Below are 15745 nucleotides of genomic sequence, written 5' to 3'. Positions count from 1 at the left end.
ATTTGAAACAAATAAAAATGCAGCCACAATCTGGATCATTGGTAGTAAAATGAGTATGCAAGAAAATCACAAGAAGCTCACTAAAAATTCAGGTTTTTGTGCCCAATTCCCAGAGATTCTGGTTCTGTAGGTCTGAGACGTAGGAATCTATATTGTTAAAAACACTCTGAGAAAGTTGACATCCTGCAGGTGCTAAAGGGCCCACATTTTAAGAAATCTGAATTCTCAAGTATTCAGTTGTATGACAACATCCTAGAAACTTAGTGGCAAATATTTGTTGGCATATTTCTTGGGACCTTAAAAGCCAGGCTAAGAACCAGAAAATGCTGTGTAATGTCTGCTTTCTCATGAGAGTCTGTTTTTGCATTGTTATTCGTACTTTATAAAAAGAGTCACTGAACCAGTTAGGGGGGGTTGTGTGGGTTTCTTTTTTTCTTTTCTTTTTTTTTTTAAGCTATGATGAGGTGTTAGAATTGGAGCCTTAGTTTTTACATATCAGTTGTCTTATATCAGACACCCACTCACAACTTTCTCACCCTGACCAACAGTTCTGGTTACCAAACCTCATGAGTCATGGCTTCTGTTTCACTGTCACAGATGCTGTAAAATGATAGTCAAATATTTTAAAGCTAATGGTGGCAAATTTTATTCTGAATAATACATAGGCGTATATTACAGACTAAATTAGATAATTTTCTCTTTTTTTCCTGTTATGTTCATTTTCATTATAGGTTCAATATGGAATTTTTCCAGATAACTTTACATTCAATTTACTGATGGATTCTTTCATAAAGAAAGAAAATTACAAAGGTAAGAAACTAAGCCCAGATTCAGTGTTTATAGGGCTTCCAGCTCCCAAAGGGAGGTGTACAAATGTAGGAACTTCCCCTTTTTTATTTCTTAATAACATCTCTTCATTACTCTTTTAGTCAGAAAAGTTTTGATGATTATCATTTATGCAAAATTTTTAAAAACATTATTTTTATTTTTGTTAAGATAGAAAATATCAAAGTACATAAATGATTATGGAGGAAAAGTAAGTTAATTAAATAGGCTAATCTAATTTCACTTCCCAAACTGACTGAAATGCAGAATATAAATAAAGGATAAAGTAAATTTATTTTTCAAGTATAATTTTGGATTCAGTAATGAACAGTTGGCAGAAATGAGATTTTTTTTTTTCAACTGAATTTTTAGCCTATGCTCTTTTAAAATTTTACTGGCTTGTTTGTTTATGTAAAAGAAAATCCCTTCCAGGTTCTTATTTTTCTACTGACTTATTAGATGACTACCTGGTCTGCCTATCTCAGTTTCCCCATTTGCAAAAAGAACATAGACATTCATGCCTATGGCCTCATTCAGAACCATGACATGTGCAAAACCAGCTGGCTAGGAACAGCTGCAAATCAGTGCTATTTTATAGTTATGAATATATGTAAAAATTGGTTAAAAAAATAGTAAGTAAAAAACATTTGTTGGCTTGTGATATGAACAGGCACTATATTTTAAGCCATCGTTAATATTCTCTGCTTTACCACCAAATAAGTACAGAAAGGAAATTGTTTGACTTGATTTTCTTGGCCTCCATCTATGTTGTAGAATATCAAGGGAAAATAAAAATTGCTTAAAGCCTGCTCTCCAGGCTTTAATGACCAGCATTAATGTGCAAACAAATATTTTATGTTACATGTTTTACTCAGAGGCTTATAATTTATGAATGAGCATTTCCCATTCCCTTCCAACAAGTATTTTAAACTGAGCCTTATTGTCCTTTTTATAGTCGTTATTTTGCTGTCTTTGAAATAACACCTGAGATTTAGGGTTTCCTTTAGCATTTTGTCCTCTTCTGCCTTAACAGTGAGAAGGTACCAGAGCAGAGAATAGGGCAGTCAGACCAGCCTCTCTGCTCTGCCTGTCAGGGTGACCTTGAGAATATATGTGTCTCCTTTATGCCTTAGCTCTTCTAGCTGATAGACATCATGCCTTAAATTTGCATCACAGTTTGAGCTGTTTTCATATGTATTATCTGGTTGAACTGTCCAAAATTCTCTTGAAGTAAGTGAAGCACATAGTATTTTATCATTATGACGATGATACTGGGAGCCAAGAGAAATGAGTGGTTTATTTAACGTCCTTCAGGACGTTAGTGCAGTAGCACCTGATTTAGTTCGTTCTGGTATGTAAAATAGAAGCTAAAGGCTGAGGAAAAACCTTGTTTGTGGAAGAACTAGGGCCAGAGCCTGAGCCCACATATTTTACTTCTTAATTCTGCATTTTTTTTTTTACCATGCCCCACGTTTTGAGAGTGTTTATAGTTAAATAGAGATTTAGTAATATTACCTACAACTAATTTCCTCTCATTTTTACTTTCATCTTCTTGCTAGATGCTTTATCTGTGGTTTTTGAGGTCATGATGCAAGAAGCCTTTGAAGTGCCTTCCACCCAACTTCTCTCCCTCTATGTTTTATTTCATTGCCTGGCAAAGAAGACAGACTTCAGTGTAAGTGATCTTCCCTAAAGCAGTATTAAGAACTTTAGAAAAGGCAAGCAGGGGCTTGCTCTCAAAAGCTAGAAAAAGGTGTCTGCAGCTCTGTGGCCAGGCACAACCAGGAATATGTGCTTATTGTATACATTTTGGTTACTGGTTTCTGACAAATGGAATTGGAGGTTCTTCCACTTGAGAGAATCTCAAAAGAAAGTCCTCGTGCATATTTTGAAACTTGAGCTACGCTGAGTGCACCTCAGACATTCAGAAATGGGTCATTGGTAGTCATTGAGAGCTGGACGTGGCATGTCAAAGAGGCAGTGAGGCAGCTAACGTTGACCATTACCTGGGACATTAAATACTAATTATTTCATTTGTATCAGTATTTTCCTAAGGTTTCTCTAGGGCAGTTCCGTTTTGAAAAGTCTAGAATATCAAGTTTTGGTTTCAGATCTTAGGTTCGCATATTTAATCATTGCTTATTGTTGTCCTAAGAATAACAATAGCAATAACTGATATTTTAAGTGGCACTTACTTTACACCAGGCTATGTTTTTGTTTTAAATGTATTAATGCATTTAATTCTCACAACAACCCTAGGGAGATAAGGAGACTGGGGCCTAGAGATGTTACAAAGTAACCTCCCAGCTAGTAGGTAACGAAGCCACCTGGTAAAGCCAGTCAGTCTGCCTCTGCCATCTGCCCTTAACCTCAATTGTAAACATCAAAAAATCCCAATTTGGGTAGGAACTGAAGAGGTCATTTAGTCCAGCCCACATTCTAAAGAATAGATGGCATGTTATGCCTTTCTAAGATGAGTGTCATAGTCTTATGATATACCCCACATTCATTATTAATTCATTAAATATACTGTATTGAACACATACAAATTCCATACATTGGCAAGTGCTAGTTATATGATGGTGAGCAAACATTTTCTGCTTACAATTTAGGAAGAACACAGATGTTTAAACAAAACAATCACACAGATATAAAACTATGACTATCATGGACACTGCAAAGGAGAAATCTATGAAAAGACTATATTATAGGGAGTTTTCTCTGTATTTTAAACTTAAATTGGTTAGGAAGGGCTTCCTTAAGGAAATATTTCTTAGGTTACTATTGAAGGATGACTGGTAATTAACTGGCGAAGGAGGGGAAGAACAGTCCAAAAAGAGGAAATTACATGTCCAAATGCCCTGTGGCAGAAAACTTAGTGAGCAGAAATGGGCTGGAAGAAGATAGTCAATGTAGTTACAACAGAAAATGGTCGGGAGGACGTGGGGTAAGAGGGTTGGAGAATGTAGGCCATACTAAGCCATTTTGTGTTCATTCTAAAAATAGTGAGAAGCCCTTGAAAAGTTAGAAGCAGAGAGCATATAATAATCAAATCTGTGTTTTGATAAGGTCCTTCTGGCTGTACTGTGGATAAGCTATCAGAGCAGGGCAAGGATGGCTATGGTTAGACCATCTGAGAGACTACCATGAATCTGAGCAAGGGATAATGGTAGCATAGAGACCAGGATGTGATGCAGTTAGAGAGTAGCCAATGGGCATATTTGGAAGGTAAATAACAAGATGAGGCAGGGAAGCAGGGGTCACATATTCTCTGCTCAGTTTCTGACTCATATGTCTGGATGGAAGGGGTTCCATGTGTTGTTTGCAAAAGGGAACTTTGGGAAAAGACTGGATGTTATGAGAAAAATAATAATGTGACTCTGAACATGTTGCATTTTGAAATTGAGACAGTCACGAGTTTTCACCAAGGAACTGGGGGCTTAATGGAAAGATCTGGACTGGAGATACAATTTTGGAGACTTATACATCCATGTGTAAATGTTTGCAAATGAGCTAGAAAGCAAAAAGAAGGGAAATCAGGAATGTGTTGGACCACAGAATCCACAGGAAGAGATGGTCTACTATGTAGAATGCTTCCAAAGGGGTAGGGTAAGATGAGGAATAAAAAAAGTCCATTAAATGCATTAGTGGCACAGGAGGCACTAAATCGTAACCTTTGTTTCCATATGAGTAATGGAGCAGGAAACCAAATTGGAATGGATTGTAGAATGATTAGAGGTAATGACAACTCTTTTAAGATGCCTAGCTATGAAGTGGAGAATAAAGCGGGGAAGTTGGGAGAATGAGGATTTGCTTTGTATTAATGGAAGAGGCAAAGCATAAAATGGAAAAACTTTGAGGGCATTGATGAAACAACACCTGAATTTGTCCATTATAGTGTCTACAATAGAAATTAAAGGCTTGGGCCAGGAGCAGTGGCTCATGCCTGTAATCTTAGTACTTTGAGAGGCCAAGGCAAGAGGATTGCTTAAGGCCAGGAGTTTGAGACCAGGCTAGGCAACATAGCAAGACCTCATCTCTACAAAAGTTGAAAATAAAAAAATATTAACCAGGCATGGTGGCACATGCCTATAGTCCTAGCTACTCAGGAGGCTGAGTTGGGAGGATCCCTTGATCCCATAAGTTTGAGGTTACAGTGAACTGTGATCCCACCACTGCATTCCAGCCTGGGCAATAGGGCAAGACCCTGTCTCCAAAGAGAAAAAAAGAAAAGAAACTAAAGGCTTGGAGGATATCTGTTAATTGATGTTGACACATGAATAGCTTCATATAAGCAGAAGTAGTTCCAGCAGTCCCAGACAATGATCAGAAAATTTCTGAGACAGTCATTGGTTTGTTTTCATTCATCTTTTTTGAAGTCCTTTAGAAGTATCACCATCCCAGTCACTGTCACCACCCTTGCTCGACTCCTAACACATCAAAGGTATCTAGTGCTTAGATATTTTAGTGTTCATTTGGCTTTAACCCCTACTACAGCCTGATACTGTAGCTCATGTTTTTCCCTACAGGGGGAAAAAAATGTTTGTAAGGCTCCTTATTTGTTATTTGTCGGCCCCACTTTTCATGCAGTTTTAGGTGGGGAAAATCAAACTTCTTAGAGTGGTTTCCTTTTGAAAGTAAAATGACCTGGTTTTTAATTACCAGCTCTTTTATTTACCTGTGCTGCAGAAGTGCTTGGGGGGTGGTTTGTTTTTCTTCTGAGGTCTTTGCTTTTCTCAAAGACTGGGGAGCAGCCTCAAGAAATGACACTTGTATTGCACAAAGCCTACTCACAGTAAAGAGGTTTGGGTGCCTATGAACATCTGGGGTGCCACACTTGCCCGTGGTTGTAACTGCAGCCTGCAGACATTATTCATTCTCTGCTTCCTCCCTAATCTCGGTGCAGAGACCAGGGCAGGGCAACCTGAGCTTAGTGTTCTATGTTTTGAAGCCAGAGTTAGGGCTCCAGCTCTGTCCAGTGTGCACTCATGTGGCACCAAGAAGATCACAGATCCCACTGGGGAGTTGCCAAGGCTCTCCCCTGGCCGCATTGCCAGGAAGTCCTCCAGTCATCATTGTTACTAGTCTGCAGCAGGTTTAGCAATGCTTGTGTTTTTGCCCTTTGTTTCCCCCATGCCTCTAAAGACTTCATTTTCTTAAAGTGTAATTTTGCACCCTGGGCTGAAAGAAATGATCACTGTTTCTGATTGCCTAATTTGTTTTTGAGAGGCACAAATCTATCTAAAAGCAATTTAATAGTGGTATTTATTCTAACACTCTGAAGAAGTCTTATCATTGCTAAATTGTTTAAAATTCAAAAGCTTGTTCCATCAGGCCACAGCAGTATGAGTGATTGTGGGGCTGACAGCATGTTGAATCTTTATTGATTGTCTCGAGTGTTGGTTTAAAGTGTACTCTTTATTTTTGTTTTGTTTTGCTTTTCTGATTGTAAAAGAAATGCTTATTCATTGCCAAATTTTTGGAAAATAATAAGATATACCGGGAATAAAACCAAAATTGCTTATAATTTCACTGCCCCAAAATCCATTAACATATAGGGTATTTCTTTCCTATATTTCTCTTTGACATAAGTACCTTCTAATCCCAAAATTAGGATTATAATGTATATATAGCTTTGTTCTTCTTTGTTTACTTAATGCTATAACATGTTCTTTTCCTCGTGTCATTAAAAGTCACATTTTTGTATAAAGTACTCATTGCTTAGATGGATCATGATCCGGTATATTCTGTTGCAGTGGGAAGAGGAGAGGAACTTTGGTGCATCCCTATTGCTTCCAGGCCTAAAACAAAAGAACTCAGTGGGTTTCAGTTCCCAGTTGTATGGCTATGCACTTCTTGGTAAGCTAAATGATCCTTACAAATACTGTTCTTCATGGTTAGAATTGTTGTATTCTTCCAGTTCATAATAAAATTGTAATTTGATTTAAATTTACCAGTGAAATCCAATTAGCCTTCGTTTTTAGACATAAAAATAGACCTTGATGGCCTTACAGTTACTCCATAAGAGAGTAAAGAGGGTTCTTAAAACCTGCCATCACTGGCAAAGCAAGAACTAGTTCTGGTGGATATAGGTAATAATATTCAGTGGTAATCAGTCTGAAGAAGGGATAAAGAAAGGGATGTTCTGGCCCTGTTTAGGGAGACTAGCTAGTAGAATCTTTTCCAGTATTAACAAAGATCTTTCTGTCTCTTTAGATCTAAAGTCCAGAAGGTAAGAAATTAAGAGTTAGAGTTGAACTTGTATCTTTGGTATTGTTTTCAGGTAAGGGAAGATAAACTAAGAGCAGAAGTAGTAGCACTTCAGGAAAAGCGGAGTGGTTCATGGGTACCATGTGATTGTACCAGGAGGTGCAATGGTGGCTTTCCTCTTGTGCCCTGATTGCATTGAAAATCAGACAGGTTAAGAGGACAAAGCCTTCTGAAGAGTGGCCTTGGAACCTGGGTTGTGTGGAATCTGGGCAAATAAGATTCAACCTAAATGTAACGTTGTCCTGATTTACAGAGGTTTATTAAAGTTATGTTATTTCATTACTCTCCCATCGTCTCTTAAGTAGTTAGGCGTCTATCAATTATACATTGCTTCTGCTTACCTTTGTTTTTTAAAAATCATAAAGTTATAGCAGTTTGACTGCTTTTGAAGTTGATCTTTGCCAACAGAATGTAGTGTGTTATTCTTGGTGCTGACTCTGATATAATAACTCAGAGGAACTTCAGAGTTTATTGACTGTCTATCAGACTAACAAAGGAGTTGACCACTCTTTTTAAAAATCATTTTTTCCTTATTTGTCACCTACTTTTGATGTTGATTTACATGTATTTTCCTTTGCTTTCAGATTAGCATTCAGGACTGTCATACAGCCTGAATTGGTCAGAAGTGACAGGGCAAAGAATATGTACTTTGTTGTGGTTTGTGAGCAGAGGCCCTGGTTCTTTGTGATAGCAGCCATCAGATCAGAAGCTCTTTGCTCTCATTGTGTCATTTGCCATGCAGCCTCACTCAACCCTGATGGAAGCAGCTGCCCAGAATGTAACTACAGTCCAGCCCCAAGCACCTTAAAGGTCTAAAATTAGCTGTCGCCTGATAAGCTTTGTCTGTTTGTGTCCTACTCTGGCTTTCCCAAATCCTCCTTCCCAGGAAAGATAAAAGAAGGTGGATTTAAGACTGGGCAGCTCAAGGTGACTTTGGTCATCAGTGCAGACAGGTTCTGTGCCACAGGAATACAGACAGCCGTCTCCCTACCAGAAGACCCTGCTGTCTAGCGTCCACATCTTGAATTCCAGGTGTGATGGCTTGAGGTACCCAGAGAAACATTCATGTCCAGAAATCCAAAAAGATCATGAGAACTCTGTGATTTTAAAACTGATGAAACTCAAAGGAAAGAAGGGAAAGATGAGGGTTGTTTTTTTTTTTCATAAGGATTGGGTGTTTTGAAGATTTTCAAAAAATGACAAACATTTCCTAGCAGGGAAAGTTGTCGGATGTTGACAAAATTTTCATAGTAGGAAAGTTGTGAGATTTCTTTTTCTGGGGAAGATTTTGTTCTTGAAACAAAAATTATATCTCAGTTGACTTGTTTTTTAAGGGTATCCTTACCTAGAGCCATATATGTCAGCCTCTCAGTTGCCCTCAGCCCAGTGGTTTATATATACATCCTCATGAAAATATCCACCAGCCCAAATGAGAAAGAAGAAAAGCAAGTTCATGTAATTTTGCATTACAAAATGGATACAGTGAATTTTACCACATTCGTCATTATCCATCTGAAGTGTCACCGAATGAGATGAGTCTCTTGGTACAGATTTAAAATAATCCTTCTCTATTTCTAGAGCTGCCAGGTGAACATTCACTTGGGCCTTCAGGTCCTCACTCTTAGAAATGGTGGGAAGACATGGCTGAGCATTCTTTATTGTTCTTTTTGGCCACAGGGAAGGTGGAGTTGCAGCAAGGGCTACGGGCTGTGTACCACAACATGCCTCTGATATGGAAACCAGGCTACCTTGACAGAGCCCTTCAAGTGATGGAGAAAGTGGCTGCCTCCCCAGAAGACATAAAGCTGTGTAGAGAAGCGGTATGTTTTTCAGCTCTAAGGCAGTGAGATTTAGCCATCTGTTTCCCATAACCTGAGCTTTAAATTTGTTTTCATTGTGTTTCCACTACCCCTACTTTCTATATTTCTATAGAATAGGTATTTATCCAGTTGAAAAAATGCAAAACCACAAACATTTTCAATGCTCCTGACCAAAGGCACTAGAAAATATGATTAACATTGATTTACAGTTCATTGTCCAGGAAAAAAAACTATTCCACTGCTTCGTCCCTCACCTCCTTACCAAAAAAAAAAAAAATCTCAGTGGGAACTCAAGAGAGGGTAAAATTTCATTTTAAATATGTTTGGTGTTTCTGTAACCCCATGTAGTCCTGAAAGGCTACATAGCATTTTTCCCCGTAAAAGTCCTCAAGAAATGAATCTGGGGACCAGAGATGGAACCATCTTAAACCATTCTGTGTGAATGTGTGATGCTGATGAGATCTCGGTCAGATGTTTCTTTCAAAGTTCTAAGGTGTTCACTTTACCAGGATGAGAACACTACTCTCCCACCAGCCCCAAAGCTCATGCCTCTTGGTCACCTAGGACCCTTGATGGTATGGGGTTGCTCGAACTCCAGGAGACATGATGTGCGTTACATCCCACAGGCAGCTACAGTGTCTGCTCCTGTCCAAACAGCTTTTACAGCCAGTGTGAGGCCTGAGAAGGACATTGGTTGTCTTGTTACCATGGTGTAAAGGTCACCGTAGAGCCGCGTATTTGTTTTTCCTTGACTCTGGTTGCTAGGGCTCATCCCTTGGCTTTCATTTCTGTCCTGAGGTGGTCAGGTCTGGTGTCTGTCCTGTCACCTTATACTTATGTCTAGTGAATCATTATGCTCTTTGCCAGACGTTTATAACAAAGGATATACATTTCTCACAATACTTGTTTTAACCCTGCTATAGTCAGTACTGGTGACTGAAAACACAAAATTATACATAAATCCTTTGCCAGGGAAATATTCCTTCCAATCTCAGCCAGATTTGCATTCTTTGCATTCTAACAGTAGAAAATGAGTTCACATGTAAGCAAGAATGTGCTATGTGTCCGGTTTGGATGTGATGTATTAGTGGTATTAAAAGGCCTTGGAGTATTTTTAGGATTTCTGTTCTGATATGACATGGACAGGATGAATTGGTTTCAGGTAGGTGTTTCTACTGGCCTTGCTGCTGTTAATATCCCATTTCTGATGATTAGGCCCTCTGTGGGTCAAGGGAGATATACCTCAAAGTGAAAGTAGAGGGGAGAGGGGTCAAAACAAAAATGCTCTATTTTTAAATTTACTTCCTAAGTCACAGAAATCACCTCATTCAAATGAATTTCATGTATGCATCTCTGGTCTTTGCCAGCAGCTTATGTGAATTACACTGATCCTTAATTTACAGATACCATGTGAGCTAAAAATCTTCCTGATGGGGACCCTTGCCTGTATCCAGAGGCTTTAACATACACTTAAAATGGCCTTTGGTTGGTTGTGTTCTGTAATTGTCTATCCCTTTGTCCCAAATCCAAACTGATTGAGGAAGAAAGACATGGAAGTGGGAGGTACTTTAGTGCCCATCAAGCGTAATTCTGGATTCCTGTCTGGCTAACTAAAAGCGAACTTAGCTGCCATTGTGCGGATTCACTTATACAAATAATTCATAGCTCGCTTATTTGGCATTTTGTTGTTTTGTCTTTGAGACAGGGTCTCACTATGTCACCCAGGCTGGAGTGCAGTGGTGTGATCATGGCTCACTATAGCCTCCACCTCCCAGGCTCAAGTAATCTCCCTGCCTCAGCCTCCTGAGTAGCTGAGACCACAGGGGTGCACCACCATGCTTGGCTTTTTTTTTTTTTAAGTGATGGAGTCTCCCTATGTTGCCCAGGCTGGTCTCAGACTCCTGGGCTCAAGCAGTTCTTCCACGTCATCCTCCCAAAGTGCTGAAATTACAGGCATGAGCCACCATACCCAGGCTAGCTTGCTTATTTCTACTGTTTGTTTTGTACTGTTTTCCATGCCATCTGATAGGGTGTTTATAATGTGAAAAAATATAACCATATATATTTCCTACAATTTTCTAAGAAAAATCTTTTCACAGTCTTTTAGAGCTCATTATTCCTTTCTTTCGCCTTCTCCAGCCTTTCTTCACCATGTGCTTTTGGGCCATAAAACATTTGGTTGCTGACCCTCTTTCTGCTCCACAGCTCGATGTGCTGGATGCAGTGCTGAAGGCTCTGACTTCGGCTGATGGGGCTTCAGAGGAGCAGTCCCAAAATGATGAAGACGACCAGGGGTCAGAAAAACTGGTGGAGCAGTTAGACATCGAGGAAACAGAGCAGTCCAAGCTTCCTCAATACCTGGAACGATTTAAGGTGAATCATAGCAGAATGTGTCTCTCTTAGCAGTGCATAAAACACACTTCTCTCCTGTGGTGATGGACAAGCATTCTTTCTGCATCAATGTCACACAAAGAGGCTTTAAAAACTGACATCAAAAATTACATTTTTATTGCTTTGCACAGGAAGTGGTCTTAAAAGAAACCAATGGAATTTTTATGCTCCTTTTTGTACTTGAGCTAATCGGTCACAGTTTTGTTCACTAAGGTAGCATGTCATTACCCACTCATTCCTGATATGCACCTGTCGGCTGGATAATTGCCTCCTCATAGCAATAACCTGACTCCCACCCCAGGTGGAAAGTATCTGGCCATTTCTCCATCTTGCACTAAATGTGCTTGATAACCTAAAAACCCAGTTAGACACTATAATGCCACATTTGAGTATGTAGAGATAAGACGTGGGCGTCTTTCTTTGCTCATCTTTGGCAGCTTTGTGTTGTTCTCTTGTGCTGCATAGAAGCTGTAAACAGTTTGCACTGTTTCTTTCCAGAACAGCCCTGAGCACTCAAGCTACCTTTGGTAGCTCCTAACTGTACATCCCAAAATGCTCTGTGATCAGTGTCAGGAAAGAACCGTGTTCAGTGTTTGAACTCTTAGCTTCTTAGCTGTTTTGATTCTTGTCTAGTGCAAAGGGGGAAAAATGCTGTCAGAATGGGAATTCTTTGTACAGCAAAAAACTTTCTCACTTATTTTGTGTGACTTGTGTCATTTTGGTACTGATAGGATGTAAACTTTGCTAGATTATTATGTTTAAATATTTTCAGTAATTAGAACCTAATTCCCAGTGTTGTAAGGGGGAGCCTGTTGTATTTTTAGCAGCAATTTCTCCCAGTACTTCTATAAAGTCATTGCTCAACTTCCCTCTTATAATTTGAAACTGAGAAGGAAAGGTTAATCGATATTCCCAAGGTACCCAGAGAATTGGCAGTATAGCTGGGATGAGAATTTGCATGCCTGCCCCTTCAGGCTCTTTGCTTAATCTTGTGTATTTAGAAAGGCTAAAGAAAAAAATCTCCTTAGCCCCATATATTATGATTCATTGCATTCACGTTGACCAAGGTTGCCACACCATTCTTAAAAATTAAAACTTCCTTCTCTTGTTTCTTATATACTTTGCCTCAGAGAATAGAAACCTGTGCCTGCATTAAGTTCTCAGCCCTCATTCCTCTACAAATGTATTTTTATGAAAATTTTAAAAAGGCAAGTATTTATTGACTACTAACTGCGTGTTGGGCACCAGTGCATTTCTCCTCGCGAGAGCTCTGGATGCTAGAGACTACCTTTCTCATGTTAGATGACAGCAAAGCTGAGAAAAACTAGCCCAGAGTGACTGACTTTAGATTTGAACAAAGGTTTGCTAGCTCGTAGTTTAGTCCTCATTCTGGTGTCCCAAGCTGTCTTGTTGGCCTCAAACCCCACATGGAGAGTGTTATCAGAGAGAGATCATTTTCATTTTACATTTCCTTTTCTTCCTGTTGCCTGATTTTTATTAGTCAGAGGTCATTTGTTTGGGAGCCATTTTTATATGATTGACTCTCACACTAGGCCTCTGGCCCCTCCTGGAGCCTAGGCACCCTGCCCACCCCCAACCCTGTTAAGCAAGCCTCCTTTCCTGTGCCAATGAGTGGCATTTGTTTGTGGAACATGGGGATGTGTGGTATAAGCTACAGCTGGCCCCATAAGTGGCCCTCTCTCTAATGAGAGAGTACATCTTAAAGTACTTAAATAGATTAATGTTTTTAATACTTACTTCTCCAGGAACACAACACCAACCAAACCAAGCTGCCATTTCAGATGGAGCTGTAAGCAGGCAATACATAAAGACTGACCTGCAGTCTTAGAGTTCCTGAGACCCAATGCAGTGGAGCACAGCAGGTGGACGCTTCTAATGGTGCAGGCACTCAGGGAAGCTATTCCTTGAACTGATTTCCATCTGTTGAGGAACGTCAGAAAGGCAAATACTTGTTGCAGTTATTCTGTAGGCATGTGTATGGTTGGGCTTGCTCCAGTTACCAGATGCCTCTGCCATTTTGTTTGCATATTAGAATTCTTATTATTGGAGTTTGCTGCTTGGTTTGGTTAGGTCGGGGTGGAAACATAGATTTGTTAGAGGCTGGCCGTCTTTGTGGTTTAAAACAAGAAATTACACAGGGAGACCCAGCATATGGAGTTCCATTTACTGTTTGTGAGTGAAAGGGGAGAAATCACATGTGGTGCAGCTTAGCAAAATTGCCGAGCTGAAAAAAATAACAACAGCTAACAGCACCTGGATGAAAGGCAGCATGACCATTTCCCAACAAAATGGTTTTTTTCTACCAGCAAAATGTGTGGTTATTTTGCAGGTGACTTCATTCTGGGACACTAGAATGAGGACTAAACTATGAGTCAGCAAACTTTTGTTCAAATCTAAAGTCAGTCACTCAGGGCTAGTTTTTCCTCTTTGTATCTTTCTCTCACTTCCCTACCTTTCTTCTCATTTTTCCCATTTGTTTCCAACAGGCCTTACATTCTAAGCTTCAGGCTCTGGGCAAAATTGAGTCAGAAAGTCTTTTAAGTCTGACCACCCAGCTTGTCAAGGAAAAACTCTCCACCTGTGAAGCAGAGGACATCGCCACCTATGAGCAGAATCTGCAGCAGTGGCATCTAGACCGTGTACAGTTGATCCAGAGAGAACAGCAACAGAGGGAGCAAGCGAAGCAGGAGTACCAGGCTCAGAAAGCAGCAAAGGCATCTGCCTAATAGGGTCCCCCAGGGCCCCACCTCTCTCACAAGAACTTCACTCAACCCCATGCCAGGACTCAGCAGTGGCCTGGACAACAGCCTCAGCTTCCTCTACCCATCTTCTTTTCTTAACGCAGGCTGTGTACCCTACATGGCAAGGCACCATGACTGCCCATAGAGATGCCAAGAAGGGCTGTGGAACTATGCAGGTGGCTAGTGATCAGACTGAAGTCACCAGCTGAATACCTTAAGGAGGACTCTTGAGGCTCATAATGGAGTTCCTGGGGCACAGGGATTAGTTATGAGCATTAAAGTTCTTAAGACCCAATGACGGTACTGGGAGAAACGAAGGCTAAAGAGTCAGGTTGAAGCACAGGCCTTTGTTTTTTGTTGTTTTTGTTTTTTGAGACAGAGTCTCATTCTGTCACCCAGGCTGCAGTGCAGTGGCGCGATCTTGGCTCACTGCAACCTCCGACTCCCAGGTTCAAGCAATTCTCCTGCTTCAGCCTCCTGAGTAGGTGGGATTACAGGTGCATACCACCACACCTGGCTAATTTTTGTATTTTTAGTAGAGATGGGGTTTCACCATGTTGGTCAGGCTGGTCTCAACCTCCTGACCTCAAGGGATCTGCCCGCCTCAGCCTCCCAAAGTGCGGGGATGATAGGCGTGAGCCACCGCGCCCGGCCAAGCACAGGCTTTTGATTGGTCTCCCTCTCCCCAACCCAGGTACATGAGGCCAAGGTGAACTGTGCATCCTGAGACCTTGTGTCCCTGAGTCTCCTCTCTGAGTGCAAGCTGCCCTGTGAGCTGGCTGTGGGATACTCACACATTCCCACATTCTCTTTTCTGCCACATCTCGCCCTTCTGGACCTGCACTGGGAGAAATTCAGGACAGGAGTGAACTCAAGGCCATGAACTCACTGGATTTCCATTTTTAGGCACCCGTAGGGACGTTTTTAGGATGTAAGTTTTTGAGGGGAAAGCTAGCTCTAGCATGAAGCCTCTTTGGATTGGCTTCTCCATCGTGTTGGGGTAACATTTTTTTTTCCAATTTTTTTTTTTCCAAAACATCGTCTCAGCTCATTTATCAAGTAGGTAAAATGAGCCTTTTGTGTACACACAGAGGAACATGTGCGTGCACACACAACTTGTGAACACACATTTCTGTTAAAGAAGTTAGAAAATGAGAGATGGATTGGGGCTTGAAGTGCATCAGAGGTATGAATGTTGTAAAACTGTCAGGAGATGTAAAATTCCTTTCTGAAGTTTCTCTTCTGTGAAAGGGTTCAGGGCAGATTTTGCTTACTATGTAGTGTTGCCCTTAAGTACAGTAGTGTAATTTTATTCAAGATTGTGCTCTTCTATCAAAAGCCTCTGGAAATAAATGTTCTGGGATCATGTTAGTGTACTCTTTATCTTGGGAAAGGGAGGAGGGAGAGGGACTCATTATTGTTACTATGATTTTGAGGAGCGTACTTTAAACCCTCCCCCATTAAACTATGGGATTTATTGTAATAATGGTAACTGCCACCACTAATATTTATTAGGGACTTAACTGTAGGCTGAAAACCCAAGCAGCCCTATGAGGGAGGTACCAGTGTCCCCATTTTATGAAACAAAGCAGCTCTCCTGCTGCTCCTCTCCCTGCCTGTGGCCTCCATGTAGAACTGCAGTCAGGATCCAACACAGGGCCCTTTAGACTAGCAAAG

At 40.5% G+C, this 15745-nt stretch overlaps 1 protein-coding gene across 2 annotated transcripts in view; it reads left to right on the top strand.

Moving 5' to 3' along the window:
- The window catches only part of MRPS27 (mitochondrial ribosomal protein S27), a 100665-nt gene extending 85231 nt beyond the window's left edge, over positions 1 to 15434 (top strand). For both annotated transcript variants that reach the window (NM_001134110.1, XM_054555212.2), the window contains 6 exon segments: positions 732 to 810; positions 2385 to 2500; positions 6582 to 6684; positions 8773 to 8915; positions 11121 to 11288; positions 13814 to 15434. In NM_001134110.1, the coding sequence (NP_001127582.1) occupies positions 732 to 810; positions 2385 to 2500; positions 6582 to 6684; positions 8773 to 8915; positions 11121 to 11288; positions 13814 to 14053 (849 nt within the window). In that variant the 3' untranslated portion in view covers positions 14054 to 15434.
- The last annotated feature ends 311 nt before the right edge of the window (positions 15435 to 15745 follow it).

This window comes from Pongo abelii, chromosome 4 (assembly GCF_028885655.2).
Source record: "Pongo abelii isolate AG06213 chromosome 4, NHGRI_mPonAbe1-v2.0_pri, whole genome shotgun sequence".
Taxonomy (NCBI): Eukaryota; Metazoa; Chordata; class Mammalia; order Primates; family Hominidae; genus Pongo; species Pongo abelii.
This window is presented reverse-complemented; position numbering and strand designations above follow the sequence as displayed.